This window comes from Cydia splendana, chromosome 18, assembly GCF_910591565.1.
Source record: "Cydia splendana chromosome 18, ilCydSple1.2, whole genome shotgun sequence".
NCBI classification, from domain to species: Eukaryota; Metazoa; Arthropoda; class Insecta; order Lepidoptera; family Tortricidae; genus Cydia; species Cydia splendana.
In genome coordinates, this window is record NC_085977.1 from 8,140,761 (window position 1) to 8,159,336 (window position 18,576).

The 18,576-nt window shown below is 36.8% G+C and overlaps 3 protein-coding genes across 3 annotated transcripts; 2 read left to right on the forward strand and 1 right to left on the reverse strand.

Annotated features, from left to right (window-relative positions):
* The first annotated feature begins 10,805 nt into the window (after positions 1-10,805).
* Positions 10,806-12,887, forward strand: LOC134799497 (lipopolysaccharide-induced tumor necrosis factor-alpha factor homolog). The gene is made up of 2 exons (XM_063771910.1): positions 10,806-11,398; positions 12,714-12,887. Exons 1-2 carry the CDS (start codon positions 11,025-11,027, stop codon positions 12,826-12,828), a joined length of 489 nt encoding a protein of 162 aa, XP_063627980.1. The 5' UTR covers positions 10,806-11,024; the 3' UTR covers positions 12,829-12,887.
* A 141-nt stretch (positions 12,888-13,028) lies between these two features.
* LOC134799498 (uncharacterized) lies at positions 13,029-17,016 on the forward strand. Its single transcript, XM_063771911.1, has 2 exons — positions 13,029-16,072; positions 16,628-17,016. Exons 1-2 carry the CDS (start codon positions 15,735-15,737, stop codon positions 16,740-16,742), a joined length of 453 nt encoding a protein of 150 aa, XP_063627981.1. The 5' UTR covers positions 13,029-15,734; the 3' UTR covers positions 16,743-17,016.
* Positions 17,017-17,535: 519 nt separating this feature from the next.
* On the reverse strand, positions 17,536-18,155 carry LOC134799224 (NTF2-related export protein). The gene has a single exon (XM_063771608.1). The coding sequence runs from the start codon at positions 18,089-18,091 to the stop codon at positions 17,678-17,680; it is 414 nt and encodes a 137-aa protein (XP_063627678.1). The 5' UTR covers positions 18,092-18,155; the 3' UTR covers positions 17,536-17,677.
* Positions 18,156-18,576: the final 421 nt, after the last annotated feature.

Sequence of the window (18,576 nt, forward strand, 5' to 3'; positions counted from 1 at the left end):
AAATGTGCAATACATTTATCGATATCGATAAATGTGCGATACATGCTGCTGTACTGCACTATTGTAACAGTAAATTTTGAGTATCACTAGGATTAATAAAATAAAAGCAAAATATAAAAATAATTTTATTTAACATATTAAAGATACGATACAGATAGTTTATTATTTACGTAGGCATATTAGTTATTACAATACGCTTATGTTATGAACGTAAATAAAGCTACAATCTACTTTTAAAGCACTCCTGCAAACACTGAGCCTTGCCTGTGAAAGCTGTGAACTCCAACTTCCAAAAAGGGGAAAAAACTACTGTCAGGCTTATTTACATTCATTTGTAGATCAGATGTTCAGAGGTTGGAGTTTTATATTATAATTATTAATCAATAAATTAAATAACAGTAATAGATCAAAAGACCATGTTTCAAAGAGGAAACAATAAATAAAACAAAGAAAACACAGATAGCACTTAATGCGATAACACATTACAAACAGACTTTGCAAAAGTAAGTACTTATCCTATATTAGGTATACATTTGTCAATTAACCAGGTTTTTCATTCAACCAGGTCGTGCGAATTAACGAGGTTCAAAAACATATTGTGTCAATTATAGAAGCTGCGTTCAAACTTCTAACAAATTTCTTTTGTGGAGGTGCAAATAAACATTTAAAATAGCTTTGTCTTATTGGAATGTAAAAAGAATACTATGTTTTTGATTTAATCAAAACTATTTCACCTGCTACTACAGTCTGCGATACCCAATAAATAAATTGAATTCTGGATGAAGATTTCGAATAAAATTTTATTTTATTAATTATACTGTTTCTTGATAGGTTAGACCAAGAACACAGCTAAAATCACGGTTTTCTTTAGCACAGGCATAGAATAAATAATAGTACTGCCGTACAGAAAGGAAACTTCCAACAAGGCCTAAGGTTGACAGTGGTTCAGGGTCGAATCATGCTGTCCCTTTCTAATATATGGCACTATCCCTTTCGACAAGCAAAAGACAGAGATCATTGGAAGGGCTTGGAGGAGGCCTTTGCCCAAAAATGGGTACATCACCTATAATGTATGATGTGTAAAACCTAAATGTTAGTGTAATATTTTGTGAGAATAAAGACTTTATTATTATTTGTTTGTCCTTTCCACATCTCGGGACCATGGGGTCCCGGTCTTTTGGAAGGCGTACGTGGGGCCAAAGCCAACAGCGCACAGGCCCTTTAAGACACTTTAATCCAAAGGCCACGTCAAATTAAGCCGAATATGGGCAATCTGCGGAAATAATTCGTGTAGTTTTGAAAATTGGTACAGGCATACCTTGTGGTGTTCAGATAAACATACTAAAAGTCCTCGAGGGTAGGGGGTGTGCTGAGGGGGTGTATGGGGGGGGTATGAAGGTACCTTTTTTATATTTTTGCTCATATCTCGAATATTTATTTATTTATTTAAACTTTATTGCACAAAGTATATACAAAAATGTACAAATGGAATATCTGTACGAATAGCATTATAATTACTTCCGACAAAAGTTTTATCATTAAATTTCCTACAAATTTGGTTATGTTTATTTTTACTCTGCGATCAATACTTTAGGAGGTACAGACTGTTAATGTTAAATAAGAGATAAAAAATAGACGGTTTAAGAAAACGTCGTTTTTTCGTAATTGTTCATCATAAATAAAAATTTTAGTTTAGGATAAGCAAGCTAAGTGACCTGCTGATAAAATATATAAAAACCGGCCAAGAGCACGTCGGGCTATGCTCAGTGTAGGGTTCCGTAGTTACCCGTCCGTCAAAATAGACTATTTGTAAAAACTCAAAAACTGCTAAACCAAAAAAAATTTCATCCCCACTTTAATGTAGGGGAGTTACCCTAAAAAAATATTTTTTCTAGTTTATATTTTACGACTTTGTCAGCGTAACTGATTTATATATTCGTGTCAATTACCAACCGACGAAAAAAACGGAGGAGGTTCTCAAGTCGACGCGTATATTTTTTTTTATGTATGATAATCATAAAAAGTAGAAAAAATATTTTTTCATGGTGGCTGTCCTACATTAAAGTGGGGATTCAATTTTTTTTCGCCTCCACCCTATAGTGTGGGGTGTCGTTGGATAGGTCTTTTAAAATGAATAAGTGTCTTCAAGAACCATTGTATGATCAACTTAATATTTTCGGAAATAATCGAACTGAAAGAAAAAAAGTTGTGTAATTTTCTATTTAGTTCCCCTAACTTTTGAACCATAGGTCAAAAAATATGAAAAAAATCGTGAAAACATAGCATAGGAAAAATATAGCGAACCTAATCGGTATAGCTGTTTTTGAGTTTTGGCAAATAGTCTATTTTGACTGACGGGTAACTACGGAACCCTATACTGAGCATGGCCCGACATGCTCATGGCTTGTTTTTTTATATTTTATCAGCAGGTCACTTAGCTTGCTTACTCTAAACTAAAATTTTTATTTATTATGAACAATTACAAAAAAACGACGTTTTCTTAAATCGTCTATTTTTTATCTCTTATTTAACTTTAACAGCCTGTAGCTCCTAAAGTATTGATTGTAGAGTAAAAATAAACATAACCAAATTTGTAGTAAATTTTATGTTAAAACTTTTGTCCGAAGTAATTATAATGCTATTCGTACAGATATTCGAGATATGAGCAAAAATATGAAAAAAGGTACCTTCAACCGGACCTTTAGTTGCAATTATTGAGCTATGATCCTATGAGCTATTATCCAGGTGCTAATTAACCAGATCAAAGAACCAGGTTTCTCTGTAGAACGAAAGGCTCTCTTTTGTAAGACAAATATACTAGTCTGTATGAGGTGTGAAGAAAATGTCGGGCAAAATTGTCGGGGTTTAGGGCATTTTCTGACAGACCATTGTGTTCTAATTTCAATATGAGCGTTCCATGATCCACACAATCAAATGCTTTAGAAAGATCACAAAATGTGCCAATTGCATCACAAGAATTTTCTCAAATATTTATAAAATATGTTTAATGAGTACCGAAGCAGCATCGGTCGTGGAACGGCCCTTTGTGAAACCAAACTGATTGCTTGTAAGTAAAGTATGTCTGTTGAAGTGACCCAGTAGATCATTTAACATTAACTTTTCAAAAACTTTACTTAGTACAGGAAGTATTGATATTGTACGGAAATTAGTCATGTCACATTACACATAATTACATATCCTACTTTGCAGCGCTTCTTAGTTGAGCTATCTTTGCAGCGTTCGCAGAAATTTCTTCTGTTTTAATAATATCAGAATTTAATATTTGGCACTGTCTCCTAATTAAGATTTTGGTCACAAGCCAAAATAATTGTTTTTTCATGAAATCCTCATGTTCCTTACATGTCCACCAGGTTATGTTAATGTTTGCCGCAAATAGTGTGCAAAACATTTGCCCGACATTTTCTTCATATAACAAATGACATTTTTTTTCAAAATAGTTTTTCGCTTCCTCAATTGTACGACACAGCTGGATAGATGGGTACGTCAATGATTTCTTTTCTTGCCACCACTCCCGCAAGCTTATAAATTTATACATTGGGTGATCTGTAACATCTTCCAGTTTTAGCAAATTAGAACACATTTGACAGCTTATGTTCTTTAACAGTCTATAAGCAATGTAACCACTTAAATATACAATAGGTTGATTTTCTATGTCTGTTAAATCTGTTTCAATTTGCTCCTCTAATTCATTTTCAGGTATCATTAAAACAGGATATTCTTCCTCTTCATTGGCAGTCATTGATGGGAGCTTCTCATCACCATCAGCATCATGTTGGCATAATGGATTGACAAGCAATAACTTGTTCAAATCTTCTTCGCAATTAGATCCTCGGTTATGTGGTGCATTCATTCCAGAAATATGAATTGATTTCAATGCACTTACAAAATGTGTGCAGGTCGGATTTCGATTTGTAGGGCTATTCTGTCGTATAAGGCCGAATAGATTTTCAAGAGCGTCTTGATTCAGTGAGCGTAAATTCAAATAGTTAAATCCTTGATCCTTACAATAACACCAGATATCTTTAAGCAAATTTATGGTTACAATATAACCTTCCACGCATCTGACTCTTTTTAATCTTAACCTGCTATCTGATTTCATGAACTCCATTGACTTCAGCTTTTTCAAAAAACTATTCCAGATTTCTATGTGATTGGTTTTACGAGACACATTTTGTCTTCGTCCCTTTATTACATCTTTTGGATTTGATGGGCCATTAGTAGAATCAAATAAATTATTAAGGTCCCGTACTACCTCGGATGTTTGTGCCACTTCTTTTCCGTACTCTGTGTCTTTATATTTTTCTGCAATCATCTTTAGAATAGCTGCGAAAGTATTACTAAGAGTTTGAGCGGCATATTTCACTTTCATTTTATGTTTTTGTTTTGGATCTAGTATTACAGAAGATATTTTATGAAAGTACAACATTCCAGTATTTATGGCTTCTGCGTCACGTAAGTGTTGCCACTTAGCCACTTTACCGTCAAATTTCATAGACCCAGCTTCATAAAAGTTATTTCGAATGGACTTGAATAAGTGGGGAACGTCAAAAACTGTATATATTTTTCTCTGATTCACTAGAAAATAGTTAGCAGTAGACGGTAAATGTGATAACTTTTTGAGCAATGTTAATGCTCCGCAGTTTGTCGGTCCTTGATCACAAACCGTACTGATGACTGTGAAACCAATATCTTCAACAGTGGCAATAATTTCCTTGATAATACTCAATAAGTTTTCTGAGGAAATAGTGCCTTTAACGAAATAAAACGCCAATGGCTGTTTATATTTGTTGCGAATTCCTTGAAGCATAAAGACTAGAGCTTTATCTGCTATCTGGTTTTTCCTTCCGCGGTATTCTCCAGATCCATAGTCAATATATCCCTCAACTTTATCCGAACATTCATTGTAAATTAGCCGCTTTTTTAATGATATCTCATCAAACAATAACGCGCAGATTTTGTCATTTGGTAACATAGTTGAAGCTTTCTCTTTTAACATTTTCAGAGTTGAGGTATTAATACCAGGATTAATTTCTACAGCTTTAAGTAAGCGTTGAATTGTTCGAACACTGGGCAAAGGCATTATATGCTGCAGAAAACGGTATGTCTTGGGTGACCTCTTAAAAATTTGTAAAGCAGAAATTTTGTTCTTTAAATTCCATCGCTTGCCTCTAGGTTTCCGGGCTTGATTTTTCAGAGAGTCGGATACAACATTTTTCAGAAAATCGGAATCTAATTTGTCCAAATCGACGGATGTTTTTGAGAGTGATGATAACAAACACTGTGTTCGCTGCAACTTTTTTACAAGTTGTTTTTCTCGTGGAGTCATTTCTATGTTGCTGTAGCCGTATTTTGGCGGTGTTCCTCGTATACAATCTGTGGTTTTATTCGTTTTTACCCTTGAAGTCGAAGCAGCATCTAAAACAAAATGATTTGTTAATAATAATTATGATTAGTAACAAATTGTTCATCACTACATAGTATAAAACAAAGTCGCTTCCCGCTGTCTGTCTGTATGTATGCTTAAATCTCTAAAATTACGTAAGCCCCCATTCGCACGACAGCTTTTTCAACGGGCCCGGCCACATGTCAGCGGTGCGTCGCCGCCGCCGCCGCGCGGCGCGGCACCGCAGAAATCTGCGGCAACGCCCGCCGTACCGCAAAATTTAGCGGTGCGGCCCGGCGGTACCGCAAAGCGGTGCGCGGCAACGCGCGCGGTGCCGCCGAGCGGCGTGCGTCGCCGCGTGTGATGCCACGCTGCATCTCATATTTTCTTTTGAAATGATTTTCATCTTCATCTATATATATATATAAACTAGTGTCCGACCGAAACATGTTTTTTTGCCGAAACCGAAACCGAAACCGAATGTTCGGCATTGGCTCTAGTTTCGGCCGAAACCGAAACCGAACCTTTTGTAGATTTGTTAAAATCGTTGAAAAAATTTCATAAAACCGCTTTTACACACATATTATGGGGCTGTCAACACCCAATGTCCTTGAAATTGATGTTACTTAAGCAGTTTTTTAAGAACATTACTAGAGTTAGACCAAGATAATTCTGCAACGATTTTGATAACACACGCAGTGCAAGTGAAATTTCATTTTGAAAATTTTTAAATGCAGTTTGATTTGTCTCGGGGCCCTCTATGACATTTGGTCGAGCACCCCCCACCTACCTCGCACCGTTTAAAAGTTGCCATACAAAATAAAAATGACCATTATTTCCGCCATCTTGGGTTTTTTCCAAAAACAATTTTTTTCATAGGAATCTAGAGGCCGCTATCTCTCGCCGTGCCAAATCTCAGCGCGCTCGGACCAACTAGAAAAAATAAAAAAAAAAAAGTCGGCCATTTTGAAAATTTTTAAATGCAGTTTGTTTTGTATCGGGACCCTCTATGACATTTGGTCGAGCACCCCCCACCTATCTCGCACCGTTTAAAAGTTGCCATACAAAATAAAAGTGGCCATTTTTTCCGCCATCTTGGATTTTTTCGAAATTTTTTTTCCCCATACGAATCTAGAAGACCCCGAGATTCCGTGACTAAAATTTCAGCGCGCTAGGACAAACTTGAAAAAATTAAAAAAAAAAGTCGGCCATTTTGAAAAAATAATGGCGGCGTCAAAAACTGCCAGGGTCCCTCTATGACATTTGGTCGAGCACCCCCCACTGACCTCCCACCGTTTGGCCGGGCCGTCGAACATTTTTCTGACCGGAAGCGGTAGACCAAAAGTCGGAATTTTCTGGAGGTCACGAGACCGACCTCTATACGACCGTACCAAAGTCGAATACCCCACGAACCCCCTTCTGGGAGAACAATCATGTCAATCGTGTTGCAGCTTTAAATAAGATTAATGCAAGTATCACTGTATCACTGACTGACTGACTGACTGATTCATCATCTATAATTGAATAATTTATACTGTAATTTATCATTATGAAATAAATAAACTAAACTAAACACGAAGTGGTTAGTTGCATGGTTGACTGGTACCGGTGACCACCTTCCGGCTTCATCATCAGACCTGAGTATCACCTAGTGTCAAAGATCTTATCGATACGAATCTAACGAGCCTAAACACGAAGTGGTTAGTTGCATGATTGACTGGTACCCGTGGCCGCCTTCCGGCTTCATCATCAGACCCTGAGTATCACCTAGTGTCAAAGATCTTGTCGATACGAATCAAACGAGCCTAAACACAAAGTGGTTTCGTTGCATGGTTGATTGGTACTGGTGATCACCTTTCAGCTCCATCATCAGACCCTGAGTACTATCTTGTGTCAAAGATCTTGTCGAGACGAATCAAACGAGCCTAAACACGAAGTGGTTAGTTGCATGGTTGACTGGTACCGGTGACCACCTTCCGGCTTCATCATCAGACCCTGAGTATCACCTAATGTCAAAGATCTTGTCGTGACTAATCAAACGAGCCTAAACACGAAGTGGTTTAGTTGTATGGGTGATTGGTACTGGTGACCAACTTCCAGCTCCATCATCAGACCCCGACTATCACCTAGTGTCAAAGATCTTGTTGAGACGAATCAAACGAGCCTAAACACGACCCGAAAGTTGCAACTCAAGTAATCAAAACAATCCTCAGTGCCGTGCCGGCCGGCACCTAGACCACGTGGCACGTGGCAATGTCAAATGGCTAACCGAACGAAACAAAAATACGAATTATCTTCGTGTGGGAAAGAGAGAGCACAAGGCGGCAGCTCTGTGTCGGCGTCTACAAAGGAAAACGGCGGAGCATGCCTTGCTACTTTAGGCGCGCGGCTCAGAACAGAATAATAATGGTTTTGAGAACGAAATAATTCCGTTCTTAGGGAAGAACGTTATAATTCCGTTCTTCGGGAATATCGGTTACCGAAATAATTCTGTTCCTTCATATACAGCTTGGCAAAAAAGAGTAGAAATTAAAAAGTGGCAGCACTGTAGTGGCGTCCCGTTTTCTTATATATATTGGTTTGAAAGGGACGACACTACAGTGTTGCCACTTTTTAATTTCTACTCTTTTTTGCCAAGCTGTAAGGTTATTGCGTAGTCTAATAAAACATGGTCTTCCATTCCCAGAGTGACACGGGCCTACGTCACAGCAACATGGCCGCTATATATAGCGTTATCGCATATTATCATATAGCGCTGTCGCATGATGACGTAGGCCCGTGTCAGTTAGGTGACCTAGAAAAGACGGGAATGGAGTACCAGGCGGAGTATATTATTATACCATGGGTTATTGTAATAAACCGTTATTTCAAAGAACAAATAATTTTGTTCTTCTTGAATAACGATAACCGAAATGATTTTGTTCTTTTACAAAAACGTTACCGCGTAATAAACCGGTATTCGTACGAACGAAATTAATAACGGTTTAAGAGCGATATCAAATGGTTTTTGGGAACCGTTCCCGATCCCTGTCTAAAAATTTAATTTAGCGCGGAGCAAGTACCAGGGCCTCATGAGTTACGAGAAGGTGTCGTTGATCAACGTGCCGGGCCGCGTAGCAGTATGAAGGTGATATAACAATTAAAGTATTATCTTAATCTTTTACCTTCTAGTTTGCGTTTTTGTCCTCCAGCAGAAACCACTGTAACATAATCAAACATTTTAATTTACTTGGCTGAATTTAGTTAAAGAAAAGCGGCCATGTGCGAGTCGGACTCGCCCATGAAGGGTTCCGTAGCAGCAAGTAAGTAGTAACATAATAAAATTGCGGTTTACTATTTATAACGTATTTAAAAAAACTACTTACCAGATCTCGTTCAAACCAATTTTCGGTGGAAGTTTGCATGGTAATGTACATCATATATTTTTTTAGATGTATCATTCTCTTATTTTAGAAGTTACAGGGGGGGGGGGGGGGGGGGCACATTTTACTACTTTGGAAGTGTCTCTCGCGCAAACTATACAGTTTAGAAAAAAATGATATTGGAAACCTCAATATCAATTTTGAAGACTTATCCATAGACACCCCACACGTATGGGATTGATGAAAAAAAAAATTGAGTTTCAGTTCTAAGTATGGGGAACCCCCAAAATTTATTGTTTTTTTTTTGTGAAAATCTTAATGCGGTCCACAGAATATATCAACTTACCAAGTTTCAACAGTATAGTTCTTATAGTTTCGGGGAAAAGTGGCTGTGACATACGGTCGGACAGACAGACAGACAGACAGACAGACAGGCAGAAAGGCATGGCGAATTCATAAGGGTTCCGTTTTTTTGCCATTTGGCTACGGAACCCTAAAAATCAGTAACAAATATAAATACCAATAAATAAATACCTACCTTTTTCTGAATTTTCAAACTCTGGAACAATAGGAAATAACGATAGAGTTTCGTCCGAGAGGGGCGCATTAAGATTTAGGCTTGGTATAGCATTTCTTTTCAGCCTGTTTCCATTTTTGTTGAAATCAGTAGGAGGAAAATGATTTCCACAAATAAATTTATTTTCGTTTAGCCTTTGTATTGGTAAATAAGCCAAATCTTCATTGCCTGTTAATTTTACCCATAATCGACATCTGAAATAAAGGGATTATCGATAAGTTGTTCGCACACTATTCGTGTTAGGGGCTATTCATAAATTACGTCATTTCAAATTAGGGGGGGGGGGGTCTGGACATCGGATGACGGTAGCATGAAGTAGGAGGAAATGGGGTCATTTGATGCATGATTTTTGGATGATTATAGGGGGGGGGGGGGGTCCAAAATCGTCAAAAATCGATGACGTAATTTATGGACAGCCCCTTACCAAGTTTTTTACAAGAAGAACCTATTCACAGAATGTTTTCGTTTTAATCAAGGATTGTAAACGATAAAATCGGGCAAGTGCGAGTCGGACTCGCGATGAAGGGTTCCGTACCATATATATAAAAAAAAGGCAAAAAAAAAAACGGTCACCCATCCAAGTACTGACCACTCCCGACGTTGCTTAACTTTGGTCAAAAATCACGTTTGTTGTATGGGAGCCCCATTTAAATCTTTATTTTATTCTGTTTTTAGTATTTGTTGTTATAGCGGCAACAGAAATACATCATCTGTGAAAATTTCAACTGTCTAGCTATCACGGTTCGTGAGATACAGCCTGGTGACAGACAGACGGACGGACGGACGGACGGACGGATGGACGGACGGACGGACAGCGAAGTCTTAGTAATAGGGTCCCGTTTTACCCTTTGGGTACGGAACCCTAAAAACTACTCCAAACTAATTAAATTAGTATCTGGTAACCACTCAAAATGAAAATATCGCATAAAACATCAGTTTACCGACCTGTTCGGGTCAAGCGGAAATCTGTCCAAAAATATATCAGAAGTTTTATCCTTTGGGTACGGAACCCTAAAAACTACTCCAAACTAATTAAATTAGTATCTGGTAACCACTCAAAATGAAAATATCGCATAAAACATCAGTTTACCGACCTGTTCGGGTCAAGCGGAAATCTGGCCAAAAATATATCAGAAGTTACTCTTCTTACACGCCTGACCCCACAAACTTCACATTTTCTTAATGATTTGCCCCCCATTTAAGTAAAAGATAAAGTATTGTCTTAAACACAGAAATAATCATTTAACATTACCGCTTTCACGAAAATTTAAAATGACGGTTGACGTTTTACCGATCATACCAACCTAAAGAAAAGTAAGTATAATACGTCTATGTTGAAAGCAAGTATGGTATGTGCTACCAAAATGCAACAGCGGTCATTTTAATTCGATAAGATTATTTCTATGCCTCAATGTTGGTAACAAGTACGTTCCTAATTTATCATAGTATGGTTGTATGTTTTTACGTCATTGTTCTCATTCATTCACTCATTGGGGAAATCCTAATCATATTTTATTATCATTTTGTACTTTTAGACTAAATACGTTTTTAAATTCAAAGTTCAGTGTGACTAACAGTCTTTGTTTTAATACGGAGAAAACACTACGTTCTGTTATTGATTAACTGTTTCTTGGGTTGTGATTTTATTGCTGTCTATTAGAAGTGTTTATAGTTCGTCACAATGGCTAGTAATACTCCGTCCGCTCCAAGCGACCTTCCACCCGCGTATTCAGAGGTCGTCGGTAATCCGCAGTACGGGTTCGTGGCTCCAGAGGGTTCGTTCGCAGATCCTCACGCTGCGTACAAGCCGTCGTTTACCCCAGCGGGGGTGTACCCGCACCCGCCCAGCGGGGCCACGACGGCACAACCCCAGCCGGGCGTGCCGCCGCCACCGCCGGGCGCCGTTCCCGTGGGGATCGTACTGCCGCAGGCGGTGGGCAGCGAGCCAACGACCATCACCTGCTTCAACTGTGGCAAAGTAGTCACCACCAGAGTTACATACACAACAGCCTGGCATACCCATTTAGTAGCTGGTTCAGTGTGTGTTATCACAATGTAAGTGTGCTTATCAGTTTATTAGCAACAATAGATACAAATTCTATACAACTAATAAGCATTATATTTTGTATAAAAAAAGTTTTTCATTGTTCATCATTACTTACAATAACAAACAACCAAATGCGAAATATGTATTTGTATGTCTATAATCACAGACTAAACTAAAGTTTGCTATAATTACATATAGCAGTTAACTACCACCAATTATTAAACCTTGAATTCAAAATCTAGAGAGTTAAGATTCAATCAATTAAGCTTGGAAATAGGTATCAAGGAATTAATGGATGGCGACCCAATGGGTTTGTTTAGCTTCCTTTAATTCACTGTACTTTACTGCCACTTTAGCCCATTTGGTAGTAACCCTGCCTATGAAGATGCTTCCAATTTACTATGGGCAGTAAAACCTATCTATATACCTATACCTACACCTACACCCTATACCTATACCTATACCTACATATATAATTTGAATTCTAATGTCTGAAGATTGAGGGCAATGACTAGTGGTAAAACAAACAAAGCAAGAAATCTTGAACTACCTCAAGACATATTATTGCAATTTTCCTTGTGATGTAACCTGTTTTCCTTTATTACTTTACCTTGTTCTTAATATTTTAAATTAATGCAGAACAAGATATTAGTAAATTTATATAGAAAAAATAATTACAGCAGTATTAAAGTTGTTTGCTACAAATTGTTCTTGCCCTTAACCATTAAGGCTCCGTCACACAGGCGCGTTTTGCGGGCGGAGCGGGGCGCGCCCCTTTAACATATAAAACGCTCACGTCCCGCCCGGAAAACACGCCTGTGTGACAGAGCCTTAAATGTTTCTTATGTTTTAGTCTCTCATAACCATCTTTTGTATCAAATATCACTACTTTATTTATTATTACTTTAAGTCCTAACTATTTTTGCACTTAGGGGCTATTCATAAATTACGTCATTTCAAATTAGGGGGGGGGGGGGTCTGGACATCGGATGACGGTAGCATGAAGTAGGAGGAAATGGGGTCATTTTATGCATGATTTTTGGATGATTATAGGGGGGGGGGGTCCAAAATCGTCAAAAATCGATGACGTAATTTATGGACAGCCCCTTAGCTTGGATTTCACTTGACTCACTTTGATGAGTATAATTTTGCAATGTTTGTGCAATCTCTTAACATAAGTGTTTGAATGACATAATATAGTTTCAATATGGGCAATATGTACACAGAGCCATATATACAGTAGAAATATTGTCAGACTGACATTTACAGGTATTGATTCTTAGTAATATTATTATATTACAAATATTCAAATTATTTTTACAGGGTGTGCTCTCTGTGCTGCCTCGGGCTGGTGCCATATTGCTTCGACACATTCAAGGACGCGGAACACTACTGCCCCAACTGCAACACATTTGTCGGAAAGAGCAACAAATGCTAAACATTCTTATGAATTTTTACCCTCTTACGAGTTGACAATAGCAATGACTCATTAACTAATTATCTATCTTATTGTGCCCTTCAATAAGCCCTTGATTAAGATAATTACATTTCCAAATTAGTTTTTAACTATTGTACTAGTACCACATCCATCCTAGTGCTGCTTGAGTTATATCATGGCCTATCTATTTTATATACTTTTGCCTCATATTCTTTTTACATTTAGCGCATATACAAATGTTGTAAAGTATGTACTATTTTTATAATGAAATCAAGCACTATTTTATTATATTATTCAGTCTAAGCCTCATGAACATTGTAAGACATGAATTAGCTGAAATATTAATTCTGTGGTTCTAGTGAAAAAGGGTAGAAGTCTCGCGCAGCTTAGATGTACTTATAAGATAAGGTCATAAGTGGTATGTGGAACTTACTTCCTTTTACATCTGCGCCGCGCGAGACTTGTACCCTTGTTCACTAGGGCCACAGAATTTAGATATAGTAGATTTAATAAACTTTTACATTTGATAGATTTAAATATAGTTATCAACCATAAGTACCATACTTTGTACTGCTAGCGGGCTTAACACAAGAGCGCCACTACAGTATCTCGCCCGCGAGATTACCCATCCCTCTAATTAAAAATACAGTTAGGAAAGAACGGGTAGTCTTTCTCGCGCGCGAAATACTGTGCTAAGCACAACCCAGGGCAAAAGAAATGTTTGTGTCAATATCTTGAGAAACTACGCAGATACCTACATAAATGTTTCATACATTATAAAACAAATATAACCATACCTAGGTACCTACTGATTGTGATTAATAATTATTTTTGTTGCACTAAAGATTTGCAGAACTGTTAGTATTTGCCAGTGATAATGGTTTATGTGTCATATTTTACTGATGATAAATTAGAATTCAATTAAAATAATTATGATATTCGCATTTTATGGCCTAGGTATAGAATATAACATCCTAGTAAATTTAACGAATTTCCAAAAGCTTTGGCTGAGGCTGAGAATGAGGGGTGTAGAATGCTGCTTATGAATAAGTTAAATGAAGTACCTTTCATTTTTCGACTGAGTAGCTTTTTTACCATGTAGTATTACCAAATAAGCACCATTAATATGGTTTACTATATATACGTGTTTATTTTGCTGTTGTGGTTACTTTTCATATATCATTGTGCTAATATTATTTTCAAGCCTGGTTGACATGCTATAAACCCTGATATCTCACCTCTATAAGTTACATTGATAAGTGAGACAAAAAATACAAACTAAACAATAATAAAACTAAACTACATGGAATATAAAACTTAAAATAATCATATAAATAGACTTATAAATGAACTTATAAATAAACTTATAAATAAACTTATAAGTACATCAAAGGCAACTTACTTTTTGAAACATTCCAATACTAACTGGCAATTATTTGTCACAAGAGTTATTTTAGTACAATATAATTTTTGTCCAATGTTAAATTTAAATCCACTTTACTACGGAGTACAGACTACAAAAGATGTTGCTTTATTTTTTATTATATACCTATGACCTATGTATATTAGGTGTGAGGTGCCAATCGTAAACGTTTTTATGATTCAAAAATAAGTCCAAAATTGTTGGTGAATTTTTGTTATTAGTATTAGATATATACTTACTCAACCAATTTAGATTCTGGGCCATAAGATTACCACGACTACTACATATACAGGATGATTTTGATAATGTGTATCCATACTCTGAGAGGTAAAAGCAGTTTCGTACGTAGGGAATGTTGTTAAATATATGACGTACATATTCACGTCTCAGAGACGGGCATAACAAATCACCTGTATACCTAAATGTGAGTGATCTCATCTCATACTACTCTTTGTGTTCAGGTACATAGTGGCACGACAACATTTAAATTCATATTAGGTACATTAAATTTATAATTTAGTATAGGTACAGTTGAGTTCATAAATATGTATACATTTATTCACATTATTGCAATGGATTAAGGTGAAGAAATGTATTGTAATTTATGAACTTGACTGTACCTAATTTTTCTGTTTATAAAATAATATTATTCCTTGGTTTACCTTTTGAGTGCCATCAATAATAGTAATTCTCAGTACACCATGTCAAAGCAAAAACTGCAATACAATACCTACCTAAATTATTATTTAACTAACAAATCAAGTACGAGTTTCGCATGTGATACACTGTTTATAATGCCGGCTACATACGTAACGATAAATCGTAGCGATTAAACTGTGCAGTCCGAACTGCGCAGTTTTATCTACCGTGTGTATGACAAATCGTTGTCGATTATCGCTACGATTTATAGTTACGTGTGTAGCCGGGGTAAGTAATAAATGCAATTGTAGTAGACAGTGGTTTGAAGTTTATCTAGCAATAAGTAGACCGTCGCGAAAAATGTATGACCGGCAGCTTGACAAACGCAAAAATGACTTATATTTACTCAAATAAGGTTCAATTTGGCACTACTTCCTCGTAAGGCGTCTGGGCTATAATCGCAAACCACTTCTTTCGTCTTGAATATGCTAGAGCGATAGAGGCAAATAAGTGAACGAACCAACGAAGACGTTAGGTTAATTGGCGGCAGGCTCCTGGTCTATTGCGTATTAGGGTGGCGTTAAAAGAGTTAAGTAGACCATGTTAAATATCCTTCTTTACATACCTATATAATGCATGTGAAAATTATACATATTAATAAAAGTTTAGATAAATAAGAATACATTGTTTTTCTTCGAATCTATTTTATTCCTTAAATACCAATGGATTTACATATCTATTGTTATCTGAACTGACAAGATAAGTACGCACACTAATAAGTAATAACACTGATAAGAAACATAGCAGGGCAAGATAAGTAGATAAATGATATCCAAAAGCAGGTATGACTTATGTGGAAAATATTATGCATCAGACAACAAAAATGAATATGGATACTACCAGTAGCGGCAATTGTGAACAAATAAGTGACTCCTCGAGGGCAGAGATCAATGTACACATGGAAACAGTGGGATACCATAGAGACCTACCTCCGCCTTACACTGTTCAGGATGTGCAGCCTCACACAGTGATCAGGGAAACTATAATCATACAACCTCCACTAAAAGATGCTCCTATGTTTTTCCCTTGCAGCAAATGCTATAAAAGAGTATTGACTAAAGTGAAATACGTAAATACAAGGAAAACTCACATGATGGCTGGTTTTATCTTCGGATTTACATGGTAAGTACTGATATATGGAAAGGTTACAATTCATAGTTCTAATCACTCATCTATTTTGAGAATTGTCTTGAAATATTGTAAGCCATTTTCACCACCTAATCGGTTGAAAACCAGTAAAGGGATTTGAAACCACACATTACAGTAATTAGGATAAATGACATCCATTTTCAATAATAAATAAATACGTATGTATCTGGAAGAACAAATTCTTCAGGTGACAACCTAAACTCACTAATTGCCAACACAAGTTCATACCCATAGTGAACCATATTAGTACTAAGATAAGGATGATTTCTGTTTAGTATTTTTTTAGTAATTAGTGAGTTTTGGTTGTCACCTGACGAAATGTGGTCATATGAAGAGAAATAGTTCACAATCAGGAAGAAAAATTGCTTGCATTTTAATAGGGTTCATTCACCTCATCCTCACTTGGATTTTCCTCAGAAGTTTTTTTTTACAAATAATACATATTATCACAAATCTACCTAGTCCCACAGAGCTCAGTTAGGTTTGTGCTTAAATTCTTTATGACAAATATTTATAATTAATTTTCAGTTGGTGCTGTTTGTGTTGCTTTGCGGGTTTACCTTATTTAATTCCAACATTTAAAAGGGTCAAGCACTATTGTCCCGAGTGTGACACATACCTAGGTGATTATTCTAAGGTATAAGGTATACACTTCCTTCCAAAGACTTTTTCTTAATAAAGCTTATCAACACCATGAGAAGCTGTTATACTTGTCAGATATTACGCCACAAGCTGCACCACCTAGTTGTATGCTGTAACACTACACAGCCCATGATGTTATGTGAAGAAATGTTTTTCTGGAAATTTGTAATTAACATGCCTACAGATAGAATACAAGGATGCAATTTTAATGAATGGACACACTTGAGTACTAAATTTGCATGAAAATAGTAATGTGTAATACCAAGAGCCAGCTTATAATGCTCTGTTTAGTAGGAAAGTGATCTGCGGGTATGATACAATAAATACAAAGATAAAAGATATAAATTATCTTTGTCATAACTTTGTGTAAATTTAAGCTGTAAATAAACAATATTATTTTTTAATTTATTTCTTGTTTTCCTTAAACCTACTTAGTAGTTTTTACTGCCCTCTCCATCCATTACCCCTTTATGGACCCTTTCATTAGCATTATACAAATTAAAAAGAAACTGGAAGTTCAACTAGTGAACCAGTCACAACTCAAATGCAACAGTTCTCTCACAAATTGCTATTTGCTAATCACTGATATGTCAAGAAAAGCCAGTTTATAAACTAGCAAAAACCCCTAATTATCCTAAGCATCTGTTTTTGTATTTTTTTTTTCTTTGTGGTGCAATAAAGTGTATTTACTTACTTACTTACTAAGCATATAAAAACTGCAATTTGACCAAGGGCCAAAGAAGTCAAATGAAAAGCCCACAATATATTTTAACATTTTATATCAAAACATTATAAATGACTCTTTACAATGGTGGCTTTATTCTTCTTAAAAATATTAAGTCCTACAATCATACAAATCAAACACTTGTCCACTTATATCCTTTATTCCGTAACATTAACACACAATTCATTTTCCTGTCTACCAATTGCACCATGTTATGTAGAGTATGGTACTTGCAATCTAAAGCAGTCTGACGCAATCTTCCACTTGCCATCGACCGCCACAATCAGGAAAGTCTGCTGGAAAGGCTTCTTTACTTCGTCATTCTGGTAGGTCACGTCTCCACACGCTTGGATCAGGTACGTCAGCTTATTGTTCACTAGAGCTTCCGCTATCGGTTGGGCGTCCAGAGTTTTCAGCACATGGTTGCTGGCTGGCAAGTCTAACAAAAACTGCTGAATTCTGTCACTGCCAGTTATGCCGTTACCATTCCAAACTAAAAGTCCGGTGTCCAGGTACAGTTTTGAGGTTAAGTGTCTGCTGTTGTCCACTTGCTTATAGAATACTTTGGTGAATTCTTCTGCAGTTTCGCAAGCATTTTCCACATTCTTGACTGAGATTTCAGCCATTTCAAACTCAAAATACTTCGCAGTGTAAATTGATCTGGTATAAATAAGTACAAACAAGCCAACAGAATCTGAAGTCGGTCAGTTCTGTCACTGTCAAAAAAGTAAATTAGTACCACAGATTATAATGGTGTGTTCACAACGGGCTATCGAACGTGAGTCGATATGGAATCGATATATCGAAACTCTGGCAAACCCAATGTGTCAGTAAATAAGAAAACAAACTACTCATCCCATTTGTTTGGGTGCTAATTAGCGAGTATTGTATTCTTTGGTGCTAATTAATACTAGCGTAAGACGAAGACAGTATGATTCTCTCTATCTCAATCAATATATCTTAAGCCCACTCCACACTCGTGCCAGTGGGGAGACACTCCTGACTTCGGTCAAACTCGGCTCCGTTCGGCTCAGCATTGCTCCGACCAATTATTAGGGTTGGCACCACTTGACTTGCTTGTGCGTGCACGATCACAGATAAGATAATCACT

Bases quoted from the DNA above. Each gene is read 5' to 3' on its own strand.
- LOC134799498 (XM_063771911.1), top strand. From the start codon at position 15,735: ATGACTTATGTGGAAAATATTATGCATCAGACAACAAAAATGAATATG. The intron at 16,073-16,627 runs GTAAGTACTGAT...ATTAATTTTCAG, and splicing joins TTTATCTTCGGATTTACATG to TTGGTGCTGTTTGTGTTGCT.
- LOC134799224 (XM_063771608.1), bottom strand. From the start codon at position 18,091: ATGGCTGAAATCTCAGTCAAGAATGTGGAAAATGCTTGCGAAACTGCA.
- LOC134799497 (XM_063771910.1), top strand. From the start codon at position 11,025: ATGGCTAGTAATACTCCGTCCGCTCCAAGCGACCTTCCACCCGCGTAT. The intron at 11,399-12,713 runs GTAAGTGTGCTT...TTATTTTTACAG, and splicing joins TCAGTGTGTGTTATCACAAT to GGTGTGCTCTCTGTGCTGCC.